Here is a 15,507-nt window from a genome sequence, read left to right as displayed (position 1 = left end):
GCTAAATTTCAAGTCAGATTCTCTTGTCTCTACTCGACCTGTCTCTCTGTGAACGTCGTTTCTCCGCCCGGATCTGATTACTCATCAAAAAGCCATTCCTCGGTTTGCCACTCAGCCTCGAAAGCAGAAGGGACCTCCCAGGCCCCTCGTAGCTCGATCCCGGAAGCCTTGACTGCCTCGATGACTCTTTGTCTTTCCGTCCTCATCATCTCTATTCCAGAAACCTCCTCCTGGTTGCCAAGGTCTCCGAAGTAATCTCTCTGATCGCCGAACGGCCGACTCTTAGACCCGCCTCCTAGCCTACGACGTTTCTCCTCAGCTCTCTCAAGAACCTTCCTCGAAAGCAGAGCCATCACTTGACTGTCGTCTCCCATGCCCTGCCAGAGGGCCGTGGTCGGTGCAGTCTCACCTTCTGCACCGTAACTCCGCTAGCGAGAGGAGAAAAGTGGACGGACAGTCACAGTGGACCGGGTGCATCAGCTATTTCTTAAGGCCTGCACCTTAGATTCACTCAGCGCCGCTTCGGAACATCTAGTCTTCAAAGGGGCAGCGGCGCCGTGTGACCAGATACCAGGTGCGTTCTGAGGTTACGCTAGATACACGGGTGTAAATACTTCCATCAGACACGCTCCCTTGCTTTTGTAGAAAGCTTCTTCAGAACTGAGATAACAGTAGGTCGTAAAATCGACACTTCTGTGCACGCTCCAGCTGGCAGAAGCTAAGGTAGTGTGAAGAGGTCGCCTGTGGGAAATCTCTGCTTCCTACCTTTATGATTCTCAATCACCTGTATAGACTGTCGTGAATCCAGCATAGGGAGTTTGTCTGCGTCTTCTACCGAGCTGTGCCCCATGCAGTGCTTTTCACCTATAGCCGATCCCTCAGCCCTGAATCCCTCGCCCCCCTCCCCGCGCGTAGGTCTATAGAAGCTGACCGTGAATACACTAAATTGGCTTGTTCCTTGTCCTGAAAGGGGCTCTAGTCATTAGTACGAGCGAACAGCCTGGAGTTGGACATATCTCTTACACGCCCAGAGATATACCCGTAGACAATGTCGCTGGCAACCCCCGCGCGCACACATACACACAAAGATACATATTCATACATTCACACGAACACGTCGACATAAGTACACGCAGGTCTCCGTCGGCGTACAGGCAGATATCACTACGTAGTACACTACAACCTTTCTTACCGCAAAATCTGTATCGAGCTGTTGCTGCTCTGCCTCCTCCCCAGCGGGTCCCCTTCCTTCCTCTGAAGCCATCGCTGCCGACGTAGGATCAAGACCCAACGCTGCGATCAGCTGCTGAGCGGCGCGATGCCGAGCTTCCTTTTCTTCTTTCTTTCGGGTTGCATACGTCGCGGCTGTATGTGAAGCGGCCGCAAAAACACTTAGGGGATCGCGCACCATCTCCCCCGGGTACCGTTCGAGAAGCTTTGTCGTCAAGGCGACTTTCCCTGTAGGCTGGTGAAAGAGAAAAAACTTCTGTGCAAAAGACCTCACTGGTTTCTGAGAGACCACGCGTCATTCAGCAAGTGCTCTGTATTGCTGTTCTTTGGATGCAAAAAACTAAAGCTCGGGTTCTGGCTTAGCCGACTGGATACGTGGGCAAGGACTGCGGGAACACTACATATACATAGAGGCATGCACAGGTCACTACAAAACGTATACGGCTAAAGGACTAGAACTGATCGGCTTCTCCCGGAGAAATCGTAACAGCTGGTCTCACAGTTACTCCCTTCTGCGTCTTTATCACCTTGTTGTTGACTCCAGAAAGGACTTTCACAGACCGCCACGGCTTTTTGACCGAGATTGAGAGAACGGGTGTTAGTTTTTCACCCTCGGCTATAAGTGAATCTCAGAAGACGTAAGAGCTTTCTCTTGCCGTATACCCCGTTCATCGTGTTCTCGAACAGGCAAGACACAGCCTTGCAACAAGGACAGATCTGGCGAGCGACATTTCAGCAGAACTCCTCTTTCCTCTTGTACCAGCTAGACTTTTTCGAACGGATGAAAGAAGTGAAAAGAGCCCTCTTTAGCTGGCTAAGATGTCTACGCACATCACGCATTGATACACTCGCAGCTGCATTTCTTTTCTGCGCGCTGGAAGAATGCCCTCCATCACGCTGTGGCTAGCTTACAGATATTCCTCAGCCTCTCGTGGTCAATCTACAGAGTCCTACATCGTCGAGACAGCCAGGACATGGAGTGGTAACACGGCCGGCCCTGCCTTGTATCCATCGCCTTTCAGACAATTACCAGACGCAGTCCTGCTTTTCCAGTTGTTTCGATTGAACAAATACTGAACTTACTCGGTCATAGTTGAGCACGAGAGCTCTCACGCGACTGCCAACAGGCAGTAGTTCGTCCAGCCGATCCACTCGAGCCGCCGATATTTCGCTGAGATGAAGTAATCCTCGACACTCTCCGAACTGAACAACAGACAGAAGGCAGCTAGAGGTACAACAGCAGAAAACTCCGCTCTCAACAAAAGCCTGTTTGCAGCGCAGCGCCGGGCTCGAAGTTCAACACATCAAATCTTGCGAGAGCTGTCTTTGAAGCACCGGGCAGATAGCAACAAAGCACGTGTGGATTCCTTTCTTTCTCAAGACAATGGGAAAGTTTCAAAGGACACAGCTGACTTGGAACAGAACACATGTATGCAGGGGAGGCTGGAGATTGTGCCGATGAGGAAATCGGCAAGAGTTTTTGAGACAGCAGAAAGCAAGGTTTCAGCTAAAACAAAGAGCAGTACTAGTCTTGTTGTTTGAAGCACGTCGCTACGCAACAGTGAAGAGGCGGGTGGGAGGAACTCTGCAGGGAACGCCTTGAGTGTGTAAATCAAAGCTGAACCTATGGTTGTGTGTTTGGGCCCTGTGCTGCTCATTCTATCCACTGCCATAGAACGCGACGCATACGTCACCCACAGATTTGGTTATCCTAGGGGCCTACGAGAAGAAATTCACTCAATTAGCGACTCGTCCGCGAGCCCATCCCCCCACCGGACGACATGACAAAATGACGACTGTAAAGGGCCTGCCGCTGGCTCTACGAAGTCCACTAAGAAATATCATAATGAGAGTTTTTCTCTTTCTCTTCTTCTCTGCTCAGAGCAGACGGCACTCAAATGAACACGGTCCACCATTGGCAACGGGATTCATGTACGGACAGGTTTGAATGTGTCTCCTCAGTCTCGCAATAGCCCATTTGAACTGCTACTACGACGACTAGGAAAGAGGACCTCCCTTGCATTCATTCGCTCATCACATTTTTACCTGGACCATGACGCCAAAAGGATGAAGAGAGACAACCTGTCCCTCGACAACCTGATCCGGTTTTAATCTCTTCATTTGTTCGCGTATATACACCAGGCGACTGCTAACAACAAGTCTTTGTCGCTCTACGTCCGCTTGCAGGAGAACCACAGGCAGCTGCGCCCCCACAAGCTGCGGTCCGGGTTTGACGCTACTTGGCAACTGGGAGATAGGAAGGAACCCTCGTAAACCTAGAACTCGAACGCCTAGACCGCCTGAAGAAAGGAAGAACATCACACGACAAATCACAACACGGCCTTCACAACAGTGTTCTCTGAGAAGATACACGTAAACAGCTCGATTATGTTGTCGAAAACGTCGTAGCTGACTCGATGATCTCGGACCCTCGCGAGCCAGAAAGTGACCTGAGAAAGAAAAGAAGCCTTTGGCCATCCTTTCACGTATGCTACACAGCCGTCTACTTTTTAACAGCAGAGAGAGGATTCATCAGCCACAACGCCACAATTCACTATATACAACTTCAAAAGAAACGTTCCACAGTTAAGAAGCGAGTCGACCCTCTCCCTGTGGATCGACAGCAGCGCTGATTTTTTAGCTAGGACGTCTCGAACTGTTTAGACAAAGAGCAAATCCAGTGTCCCTTGCTCCCTGTCAATGAAGAAGCGGTAAGGAGGACTCTCTACTTTGCGACAGAACCCGAAAACGAAGTTGTTCGCTGTGTAATCCAGCAATGCTAGCCCATCTCTTCGGTACAGCTCGAGCTTCTAGTCGATCTGTCTAAGTCACATAAACGTCAAGGATCGAGTTACCAAGAACGACGCAAACTCCGACTGCCGCTGAAGAAACAAGAGAGAGGATAGAAGAAAGCAAGAGAAGGAAGAGGAGAAAGATGATCTATACCTCTGTGCACATGAAGTACCGTTGCTCTAAGAGCCCGATCCTTCCGCTGTAAAGCTAAGAGTTTTTCCCAGGCAGCGATCCTCCTTAGAGTTTGGAGTGAAAGAATGAGTTCATCATCGGATACTTTGATGACTTCAGAGAAGATTTCATCACCGACAGAGAAGAATGCTTTCAGGCCCTTTTTAGGAGGTTCCTCATCTTCTAGAAGAACCTCGTCCAAGCGCACTTCCCCTTCACACTTATATCCTACGTGTATGTACGCAAAGGAAGGCGTCACTTTAACGACTTCTCCTTTCACAAGCTGCCCTGGGTAGATACGCAAGAACGGGACTCCAAGATGACGTTTCCACTCTGCTCTCATAGCTTCTTCCATCTCATCAAAGATATCCTTTAGGTGAGGCGGAGAGCTTGTATCGTCTGGAAAGAATGGCCAACAGAGCATAAAGGAAACATAGAAGGAAGCAACAAAAACTTGAGTCACTAGTCCAAACAAACTCCCACATATAAATCTACATATATAGAGAGAGAGAGAAAGAGAGGCCTGATTCAAGCGCTACATACGTCCTAACCAAGATGACAGCTACCCTAGAATGAGGTAAGACCTCCTCACATCTAGCAGTTCTATTCCACTGTATCTACAGGGAAACCTAGACAAAGATACAGGATCGAGACAGAACCCGCTCCGCAATGAAAGAAAATGGCGCCCAGCAATCTACGCAAGAGACAAGATGCTGAGGAAGCTCTTGTACTCAACAGAGCCTAGAACCTAGATGCATATCTACGTACAATAAAAGAGGTACGCCACTTTCCCTCGCTTCTCGTCGCAAGAACGGCCGGTTGCCTAAGCCGTCTTTATAGTTGTGAGTTCAGAGAAACCAAATACGTCATTAGCCGCCTTGAAGAAGCTTAACTACCTGCGATGTTGCGCTTCTCAGGCAGACCCCCTCCTTACGTGGCTCTCCTGCTCCGCACCCTTCGACTGATCACCAGGACTACAAGGGTTCCCTTCCTTCTACGGTCAACCGATGCCGTAGTGTAATCTGTGCAGCTGTGTGAAAGGCTGAGACACATATCTTCCGTTATCCTGCTGTCCTAAGTGAAACACAGACAATGCGTGTAGTGATTCACTCCAGCAGCGCAGTGCTCACTTCGTGTACAACGATAAGAGCCAAATCTTCTTTTACCGGTTCCTCGTAGCAGCAGCTGTACACTAACAGATTCAGTACTGCTTCCCTTAGGCAGAGACTCAAGTGCACGTCCAAACGAAGACCCTATGCAGGCGTCTGTCAACCCCGGAGAAAACAAAATGTGTTGACAGCTGCCAAGACAGCTATCACGCGCGCATAGAAAATAAGATCCAGTGAGCTATCTGCCTACCACCCGCCTCGGTATCTCCTGTGTTTAAAGGGACAAATACATCAGAGGGCTGCCTCTTTAGGTCCTTTTCCTTGGTGTCCAGTAAAACCTTGTTCTCCTTTCTCAGCTCGCAACCATCTCCCTTCCTGGACACTCGATACACATCGGAGGCTTCAGCCAACCCCAGCGAGAGTTCTCTCAATCTGCGCACGACTTCATCCTCGTGTGTCGGTAAGCCCTCATTCACCTTTCCCGCCGTTGTCTTAGTACCCTCGTTTTTCTGAATCTGTCCTTCACTTTGGATTCCACCCGTCGAAGTCACTTCATTTTCACCAACTTGACGTGCCTCTGTCTGCTTAATGCTAGAGAGGGATGAAGTCTTCCTACCCTCTCTGCTTACGCTCGGCACTGTCTCTAGTTCTCCTGCAGTAGTAGCGCCTTCAGCTGCTTTCTCTAGACTCTGTGAAGTCTCTTGCACGTTCTCTTCGTTCGCACGGTCGACCGTCTCTGTCTTGGCCTGCGAACCAGGGACTGGTTTTTTTCCCCCACATACGTAGCTGTTTGACTGGAGGTTGCCGTAGGTCTCTTTCTCAGTCATTTTCCGCTCAGCTTCTTCTCTTCTTCGCATGAGGGACAGCTCTTCTTGTTGTCGCATCAGTTCGCTTTCGCGTTCTCCCTTAGAGAGCTTTACATTCCTTTCCATCTCCGCTGTCATTTGACGGTATTGCTCAGTCTCTCTACGTCGAAATTCTTTCCGCATTTCCTCTCGGAAGATACTTCGTACCGCTTCCAAGGCCCGCGCGCCTACTCCTCCTTTCGCAGCTGCAGCTGCCCCAGCTAATAGCTTTGATGGGACTGGCAGTCCATCTTCGTGGTCATCCTGACGATCACTGAGACTAGATTTCCCTGCTGCTGCTTTTGTCTCTTCTTTTTTTCCATCTTGCTCTTGTGCGTCTTGCCCTCGGAGACAACTACCTCTGTCCTTCTCTTCATCCTCTTCTTTCGCCTTCTCTCGGTGAGTGCCTCTTCGCCAATCAAAAGCACGACGCGCCTCTTCTAGCTTACTCCTGGTCTTCTCCGCTGCGACACTGAGGACATCCTTATACATCTCATTCTCTTCCCACTCTTGAAACATCGCAGGAGTAAATTCAGTTGGATGTCCCGACCGTGGAGGGGGCCTTCCTAGAATAGCTTTCCTTTCTCTCTCTTCTTGGATCACTGTCCGCGCAGCCTCGACGTCTGGATCGTGCTGTAAAGCTGAATGAAGACGTTTCAGAAGAAACCCTTCGGCATCAGTAACGGCGCGTTGCAATAGCTGAGTTTCAGCACACACACACACAAGTGCGAGAATGAAGAAATAGAGCAGCGTAACTCTCTACACAATCGGTATTCTCGAGGACGGTATGCAGAATACAGGGTTCGAACGCGTCTCGCCCTTTGTTACGTCTTTCTTAAGGTGCTCGCGACCTCCAGGTTTTTGAGAAACCCTCGAGAAACAGAAAACGAAAAATCTCTTCATATCGATAGGTACTTCATTCGCTACGGCTGAAGTGTATTTGCACTTCTAGATTGCCTATATGATGCTGTGGAAAGACACAACATCTCTCTGGATAGGGGAAGTCTCCTTCTCTTTGTGTATGAAATCCGATCCTGTGAAGAGATGATAAACTCATAAAGACACCACGGAAGTAGTGTGCGTATACACATATATGAGAAACACAAAGAATGTCGTCCGTGGCGAACCTGAAGAGCACTCCTCGCATCAGGCATCGACATCGCCGGGCTGTCTGGGGTGATATGACCATAGCGTGCCATCAGGGCTTGTACAGAGGCGGGTGCACCCATATTTGCAAGAAGTTGTTGATGAATTAAAGCCTCTGCTGCAGCTTGGACATTCGGACTCATGAAAGACTTCTTTCCCAGTATCTTCTCTGCTTCATCTTCTTCGATATCTATCATGGCTTCATCTACACCCTCCTCTTGTTTAAGATCAGGATGCAAGTTTCCATAGACATTCGTCGTTGGTTCCATAGCTTCTGAAAACCCTTCTCCTTGCTGATCTCTTAAGTTATCACCTCTTGAAATCTCCTCTTCCTGCTTTCCTCTTCTCTGGAGATCTGCATTCTCTTTCTTTTTTTCTCTCTCTTTCTGTAGCCTTTTCTCTAGTGCTCGTGTGAGCTGCTCTTCAAGCCTCTCTCCGGCCCTTCTGTCTTCTCGCCACTCGCGAGTCTGCATCCGTGTAGCGATTTCGAGTCTCCGTCGCGCTGCCTCCGGGCTAGAAGCTGTCAATTCTTCATAACCTTCATAAGAAGGAAAGAGAGCGGCCCACCCTTCAACCTCGAGATTTCTTACGAACCCTCCTGGCCCTCCAGCATCTATCAGTTCTCTGTCTGCAATGAGGCCTCCCCCCTTCCATTTGAGAGGCGTCTCCTGTTTCTCTAACTTCTCTGGCCTCTGGGAAATGAACTTCGCAGGGATCTTCAAACGCAGCAGTCTGTTCTTTTCCTCCTGGGAGAGAGGAGGGAGAACAACGGATCTTCCGCGCTGAGCTCGCAATTGAGATAAGCGTTGTCGAAGTTGCTCTTGCTGGTGTTCATACACATCTGCGAACCTCTCTCGGAGTTCAGCGGGATCTGTCGAAGCTAAGAAACCTTCAGAATCTCGAAACCTGTGTGGGCTCATTAACCAGTCTATATATACCGAATGAGGTAACTTCTCTAACGACTGATGTAGTTCCTCTCGTGTTGTAGCTGAAAAGATTTCTTCTAAGAGGCCGTCATCGACGGGCGGTGACTCAGCTCGAGGGTAATGAGGTAGAAGCCTGGTATAGGAGGGACGAGGAGCAGAAGACGCATAGGAAGAAGATGGAGAAAGAGACACGGACTTCTTTGATGGCTTAGCGGCGGTAGGTATACCTGTCAACCTGGACGAGAGTTCAGGAAGGGCGAAAGGATAAGCTCGGCCAGGTGGAGCAACAATTTCAGGGATTGATGAATAGACTCGAGGAGGGAGAGGTTCTGGCGAATCTTCTGATATACCCGGAGTGGAAGTAGAAGAAGGGCCTTGGGTGTTGGCAGGCTTCCGAGAGAGATTTTTTGATTTCCTATCTGTGACTCTATCCACGCTACTCTGCGAAGAACTTGTCTCACTTCTCTGCGAATTATGTGTCGAGTCCTTGCTCTCTAGTCGTCTCTCATTTGCTTCTTCTCCTTCCCATCTACCATCCCTGAGCTCTTCGACACTGATCCCAAGACACTCTATCTCCGACTCACCTTCATCATTCTTGTCTGTTTCAGAGATATTGTTCCCTTCTTTCTTTCTCTCATCATGTCGCAGGTTGTCCCCAGATTCTTCTCCATTGTCATGCGTTTTTGCTTGTATCTCACTCTCGCGTAAAATGCATGACGCTCCTCCGTCTTCCTCCTTCTCGGCGTTTCCTGCTCTACCCGTAGCGACGGCAGACGCATGAAGGAGACTACGGTGCTGGCAACAGGGGGCGCCGGATGGAGAAAAAGAGGCAGAGCATGAGTGTCTTGAATGCGATAAGAACCCTCGATGAGTGAACTTCTTGCTGCTTCGCAAAGGAAGAGGATAAAACAAAGCACTCTGATACTTCTTACGAATGAGCCAAGCTGACAGAGAGGAAAGGCGGACTGAGGAGAGAGTCGAAATGGACGGCGACGCCCGAAGACTTGTTGTATAAGATGGCATTAGCAAACTGGAGGAGAGGACCCCCCCCGCCGTAGGGCGAATGAAGGTAGGAAAATGCTGTGAGGACGCCGCGGATGGAAGCCCATTGATTCTTTTCAAACTATAACGTGCGGCGCCACGCGAGTCACGGAAGCGTGAAAAAGGAAGCGTGGACAGCCGCTCTGAATGATGGCGGGCGGGAGACGAAAGCGAACTTTCAGGCGTGCCGTAGGGAAGAGGAGGTGAAGAAGACAAGGCTGACGGACTTGATGGCGGTGGAGAAGTATGAGCTCCACGGTTGTACTGGATTAGATATGGGGGTAATGAAGCCCAAGAATGTGGCTTTTCATGGATGTGGACAAGCAGGGAAGAAGACGAAGGATGATGAGGCCGAAGAGGGTATGAGTGAGAAAACACGGGAGACAATCTGTGCCCGGTGAGACCATTGACGATGAGAGAAGCAAGGAGACAGAGAAAGAAGTGGCACAGAGGAAAGAGGAAAGTGACGTGAAAGAATCCCATCAGGATACATCAGGGTTGTTTATATGTCTGCCATCAGAGTTCGACAGGCGCGCTAGCGGATGCTCCGGCCGCGGGTAGCGAAAGTTACTAAAGAGTGACCCTAGACAGAGCACTGAGCCATTATTATCCACGAGCCCGGGGAAGCGTGCACAGGCGTGCAGGAATTTTTTCATCGAGGTGCGAAGCAGTGGGGTCTTGCTTGGTGTAGAACACGTGTGTTACCCTCGCACTGCGGGAGACCGCACACTCATCGCCCCGCGTGCCCTTGGCGGGACCCCGGACGTATGTAGGCTATGCACCTGGAATGTCAAAATTGTGCTCAGCGTCCTATGAAGAATCGGACAAGAAGGGACGAAGGTGTTTGCCATGATACAGTAGCATGCGTGGCTGAGATGCATATTCCAAGGCCTGCAGTGTGCATCGAAGTACGCAGGAAAGACACACTCGGACAAACATAGGGCGAGACTACTGCGCCACCTGAGTTGACGGCAACGAAGAAAAGTCGACAGAATCAACTTGTCCAATGCAGTTCTTTTGTTTCAAGCAAATAGAGATATGTGTCTCCTCGGGTCTTGACCAGCGCGCTTGATACCGGTGTCACCGCATGCCGCATGCAGAGAGGTCCTTCGTGTCTTAAGGAGCAGTGACTCGAAACTGCGCAGCTTGCACAGGACGCTTGGCACTCCGGAGGGAGAAGGGGAAGATCCATTCGAAGCTGGGAGATAAACCAAGGGCGTTTCTGGTGCTTTCTGACAGAGGAAACGACAGCCGTTGCCAGTGCAATCAGCTTCCTGGTGTCTCTGTGCATGCATCGACTGGGGTCCGAGAGTTCCTCTGATCGACAGAGGTTCCCTAGAAAGTCCTGGGCAGAGATAGTGCAGTACACGAGGTGTTCTGCACCGTACGTAGTGGTGCATGGTTCGCTCGTGGCCGGAGCGGTCAGGCTTGGAGACCTAAGTGGCTGACACGATGCTGATATCGCCGAGACGACGCAAGCATGATGAAGCTGTTCGTGTCTCCACCGTCAGGAGGACAGGAGAAAATCGATGTGTGCGGTGGACCGCTTGAATGCCTTTGTGTGTTCGGAACTTGACGGGTGTCAAGGTGTTAAGCCGTGACTGGGCGGTCCCGCGCATCCTCGACGGACAGTCCCCCGCGGGGAGTCTCCCTCCTCGCTGACCGGGACGGCCGCTCTCCGACTTCGTTGTCCTGCTCTCATATACAAGCGAATTCGTTCTTGGAGGGGACAAGATTTCAAACTTCTTTTTTTGTACCCGTTGTCTACTTTTCAACGGTATTCTCCGCTTGCGCTTGTCCAAGTTGTTGCCTGCCGGTGGAAAGACCCGTATCTGGTTCCGTTTGGAGGCGGGCCGTGTCCTTTCACGGATCCGCCTCTTCCAGTTTTCTGTCACTTCGTCGGAGAAACAGCTGGCCCGCGGCAACATCATGGCCTCTTCCAGGCCGGCGATCGCCTCGCGGAGTGGCCTGTCGCCGCTGGCAGACAGTACGCAAACTGGTTTTCTTCCTTTCTACATCAGCAAGCGGCGAACTAGAGTGGTACTCTATTGTCGTCGCCTTCGGCTTTACTTATCACAAGAAAGATAGAAGCGTACTCTTCGGGATCTCTCGGATCCGAGTAGCCCAGGCTCGTCACCAGCGGCGCGTGCGGACGGGTATTGATGCAGGGGGGCAGCAGGTCGTTCTTGACGCAATCCTCTCCTGGCCAAGGCGCCAGTCAGGTCTGGCTTCCCAGAGTGCCCGTCGCCTACGCTGAGATATACTCACTTTAACCGTGCCTCTACCAAAACGTGGAGTTTTTCGAGGCGCGAAGTAGCGCACCGACACAATGAACTTGTTTCCCTATGGTTCTCCCGGAGATCGAGACTCTGGGCCGCTCTCGTCAACATCCAGTGCGTTAGCAAGCACAGAGGAGACTATCTTTTCCGTCTGTCGGTACACTGGTGGTCTTCCTGGTAGTGTGAAGCCTTTTCAGTGCAAGGGTCGGAAAAAGACAGCAGACTATAAGTGTTTCTCCTTGCTCCGTCATCAGCCTTTTCTTTTCCTGAACGTCAAAGGGAGGTTGCTCTTCCTATCTCTTGTCTCTGTCCTCTTTAGTAGCAACACTTTTTTAGCTGATAGCATCTCTTTACATGAGTCTTCCGCCTGTTGTAGACCATGTACGGGTCCAGTGATACATAGTGCACCGCATTCAAGACGCCCTGCAGAAGCGGGTTTCTCCTTAACCCAGGGCATTTTTATGCTCCGCGAAGGGGAATTTCACCCGTATTGGCTACCTTCCTGCAAATTACAACAGCGGCTCTCGATCCAGCCCTCGAAGCAACAGGTGGGACGATGGCTGCCTCCTTCATGCCGTCGCGCTGTTGCTCACTCGCCGACAAGCCCTAGGGGTGAGTCCAGTCTTCACCTGTGGTTTTCGCCCGCCTAGAGCCCACCTGTTTGGCCCTTTGCCTTTCCTGTCTTTCTTCATCCTTCTCTAAGCTATGCCATCGCTCTTGTGCGGTCTAGGCCCCAGGTGTTTGACGTTCACGAGTTTCTTGCCCCTTGTCACCATCAGCCCCTTCATACGTCGCACATTACCTCTTTCTGAGTGGTCGTATCTTGGAGTATTTATTCCCTTGGTTGGTATATCTCCCTCATGTATCTCCCGTCAGCTGAAAGAGGCCATAAGAGACCTTCTCTTATCTCATCAGCGAGCAGGAAAGAAGACTGGCAAGCCCGCACCCGCGGTCGGGCCGCCGCAAACTCTGGTGTCCGTACGACAGGCAGCCACCCCTCCCGCTCCCGTTCTTGCCTTATGTGTTGTGCCATCAGGGTGTCCGTACACCGGGAAAGATACTCGCAGCCCACAGCGGAACGAGTCGGATAGGCAAGCACAGTCAGCCCCTCTGGGTGCCACGATATGGACTCGAGCAGGTCTCGCTTGTGTTGGAGAGTACCGCGTCTCCCTGCCTGCATTTCTCTTAAGGGCGGCGTCGCTGCCAGTTAGATGGACTACACAGCGGCGGCATGGGTCCCAAGGAAGAGACAAGAAAACGACCTCAGGCATGCGAAAAGAGAGAGAAAGCGATGAAGGGAAACAGACAACGACTAGGCTAACAATGGTGAAACAGAGGAAATACCAGTGTAAGGCACTCCGTGCAGGTGTGAAGGCGAAGGGAGTAGTGGCGAGAGTCTTCATGAAGGCTCTCAGATGGTTTCCCATACGAATCTACGATCCAGAGTGTTGAGGCTGAAAGCCGGCTCATGTTTTCTCACCGGGTGTAACTATGAGGAATGGCTTTACGCCCGCATGTGACGTGCCACAGAATGCCTGCTAGGTGCATTCGTAGTTAGCTTGACTGCTAGTTGTCTCACAGGCAGAGGCCGCTGGACATCGGAAAGACATCGGCGGATAGAGATGCTCCGGAACGAAGAAAACCGTTACAAAGAACAGGCTGAAGGGCGAACTTCGTGAGCGCGCACAGCTCCAGAGTACAGTATGAAGGACAGGGGGGTCCAGCACGTGGATCTGTAGGATTTACTCTGCCGCATCATAGGATCCGTTCTTCCTTGTTCTTGCTGTCAACTTTTTTCTCGGCACCTGGTCGTCGGTGTGTAGTACCGTAGTGATAAAGCTTTAACAAACATGAGTAAACCACCCTGCGTGGCTACTGTTTGGAGACACTGCCTAAGGCGTGCACGTACCCCGTGCGTGGCTTCGGGTCAGCATAGCCAGTTCGACGGTTAGTTCTCGTGACCATGCTGACGCAGATCTTGTCTATACATTCCCTCCGCCATAGTGGTGGTTGTGGAGACCTGTTAATGCTATCGTGCCAACTGTATTAGGAATGGAAGGGCGCCTGTCTGCAGACATACAGCACGTACTTCGATAGCCCAGAGGCTCCATGGTGAGCTTCTGTATGTCCTTAGAGAGAGTGTATTTCATCTCCAAGAGGGGGTCCATGTTGTGTTCCCCGATGTGTGTGTGTGTCTTTTTTCAGTGGCAACAGATAATATCTTCATCGGGCTCCGAGATGCCCAAGTTCAAAGGAATCTCCGTCGTAAACAAATGATGATAGACTATCGCCCTCTTCGTCAGTATTATAAACACAAGATCGATCATGCGACTTCAGTGGATGAATATCTTGACTGGCATCGCCGTCTCAAGAAGTTACCTCGAGATTCTTCACCCACACGTTATCGTAACAGGTGTCACGTGTGTGGTCGGGCAAGAGGGTACTTCCGCTTCTTTGGACTTTGTCGTCACCATGTGTTGGATATGGTTAGAAATGCCATGCTCCCAGGATTCACTAAGGCCGAGTGGTAGAGATCCTCTCAGGCTATCCGCGCTTGTATAAATAAGGGACCCATAGAGTACCATATCATATTTGTTTCTTACACCAGTTTGCCAAAACAGACATCTATACTGCTTCATGTACAGATCCACGTGTACGTACACAGTTGCCGTTCATGGTCGCAGAAAGAAATCTTTTTTGTATATACACGTACAAGCTTGTCTGTTTTTACATGTCCCGGCAAGAATGCTGGAGCGCGTCCTGTGCGCCCGGACAGATGTGAGGAGGACACCTAGCTACTTCGTATTTCGACTGATGCATCATAGTCACCTGATTGGACAGGTATGTTACCCTAAGTTCTTGACTCGGAGAGAAGAGGCCTGGTAGAAACGGCTTATGCTGGTTGCGGGCTTGCGCATCTGCTCGCGTGCCTCTTATTCGCTCACATGGAGGAAAGTATTCACACGCTTGTGCGACAGAGTTACGGTAGCAAGAAACGTCTCCATACCGATAGAAAGCTCGGGACCTCTCAGGTTACTTTGTAGCCAGCTGGACTCGAGTCTCAATCTTGCCCTACAGGGCAATGCTCGTGAGACCAAGCTGACCGCATGGTTTAGCTTTTCTAGTAGGGTGCAGCGGCATTCATAATATCCATCGCTTAATAGCAACAGAGATCGGGCGCTCGTTTGCTCAGACCCCTGCACGGAAGATATGGACGAACGGAAGATGGCGATGAATTTTTGAAGACACACAAGAAGTCCCAACTTTCTTCGAACTCGTCGTTTACCATCTGGGTCAGTTAGAATAGCATCTACGATAGAATACATGAAAAGCTACCGTGCGATACTGGCGCACCTTTGAAAATGGTATTCCCGGGTTCGGGGCACTACCACGTTCTGCGCTCTGCCTAGCCCAAAGGAGAGCAAATAATTCCCTTCGAGGTTTCGTGGTACCTTGTTTAAAGAAGGGAAACACGATGTACGTTGTTCTATGTAGCACCGCAGTGAAGCGTGACACCTGCAAACTATGTAGCTGTTTTGACTGATGCGTAACTCGCAGCCGACCGCGTACGCGCCCCGTGCACCAGCAAACTTCTGGCCGATTTCAGCAGTACGTTAAGATGCGGACACTCTGCTGCTGGGACAGCCGGACCGTTACTCCGCTCCCACTTTCCTTGATCTGCGGTCACTTGGGTTCCGTGGCACATCCCAGAACACAGGCTCGAAGTCCAGAGAAAGACGCAGTGAAACTGCCCCGCCTACAGTCTGCAAAGCCCCTTAACACTACGAGCGGCGACTGCGTACTTGAGCCGACTCGGTATATACGCGCCGAGGTTTGTGAGAACGGCTTCCAGGTAATTCATAAGCAGGGTTCTTCTGAACAACTGGAGCTTGGTGAACCCTTTTTGCAATGAGGCCAGGAGCACGTCGGCACTGGGAGGCCGCTTCACCCGGACGTCGTGTCCCGG

At 50.9% G+C, this 15,507-nt stretch overlaps 2 protein-coding genes across 2 annotated transcripts; one reads left to right on the top strand and one right to left on the bottom strand.

Annotated features, from left to right (window-relative positions):
• Positions 1 to 77: 77 nt before the first annotated feature.
• CSUI_003471 (30s ribosomal protein s1) lies at positions 78 to 10,281 on the bottom strand (the record flags this gene model as incomplete). Its single annotated transcript, XM_068063669.1, has 7 exons — positions 7,276 to 10,281; positions 5,554 to 6,847; positions 4,177 to 4,593; positions 3,277 to 3,530; positions 2,314 to 2,433; positions 1,193 to 1,465; positions 78 to 428 (listed from the first exon to the last, which is right to left on the bottom strand). Exons 1-7 carry the CDS (start codon positions 9,742 to 9,744, stop codon positions 78 to 80), a joined length of 5,178 nt encoding a protein of 1,725 aa, XP_067924357.1. The 5' UTR covers positions 9,745 to 10,281.
• Positions 10,282 to 10,451: 170 nt separating this feature from the next.
• Positions 10,452 to 14,409, top strand: CSUI_003470 (30s ribosomal protein s14). Its single transcript, XM_068063668.1, has 3 exons — positions 10,452 to 12,152; positions 12,577 to 12,888; positions 13,746 to 14,409. Exons 1-3 carry the CDS (start codon positions 11,591 to 11,593, stop codon positions 14,069 to 14,071), a joined length of 1,200 nt encoding a protein of 399 aa, XP_067924356.1. The 5' UTR covers positions 10,452 to 11,590; the 3' UTR covers positions 14,072 to 14,409.
• Positions 14,410 to 15,507: the final 1,098 nt, after the last annotated feature.

Source organism: Cystoisospora suis (assembly GCF_002600585.1).
Source record: "Cystoisospora suis strain Wien I chromosome Unknown contig_1551, whole genome shotgun sequence".
Lineage (NCBI taxonomy): Eukaryota > Apicomplexa > Conoidasida > Eucoccidiorida > Sarcocystidae > Cystoisospora > Cystoisospora suis.
The sequence above is the reverse complement of the archived record's forward strand: the minus strand, read 5'-3'. Positions and strand labels throughout refer to the sequence as shown.

Excerpts from the sequence above, each read along its gene's own strand:
- CSUI_003470 (XM_068063668.1), top strand. The coding sequence starts at position 11,591 with ATGAACTTGTTTCCCTATGGTTCTCCCGGAGATCGAGACTCTGGGCCG. Across the intron at positions 12,153-12,576 it reads CTCGCCGACAAGCCCTAGGG|GGTGTCCGTACACCGGGAAA; the intron begins GTGAGTCCAGTC and ends TTGTGCCATCAG. Across the intron at positions 12,889-13,745 it reads GAAACAGAGGAAATACCAGT|TGGCAACAGATAATATCTTC; the intron begins GTAAGGCACTCC and ends GTCTTTTTTCAG.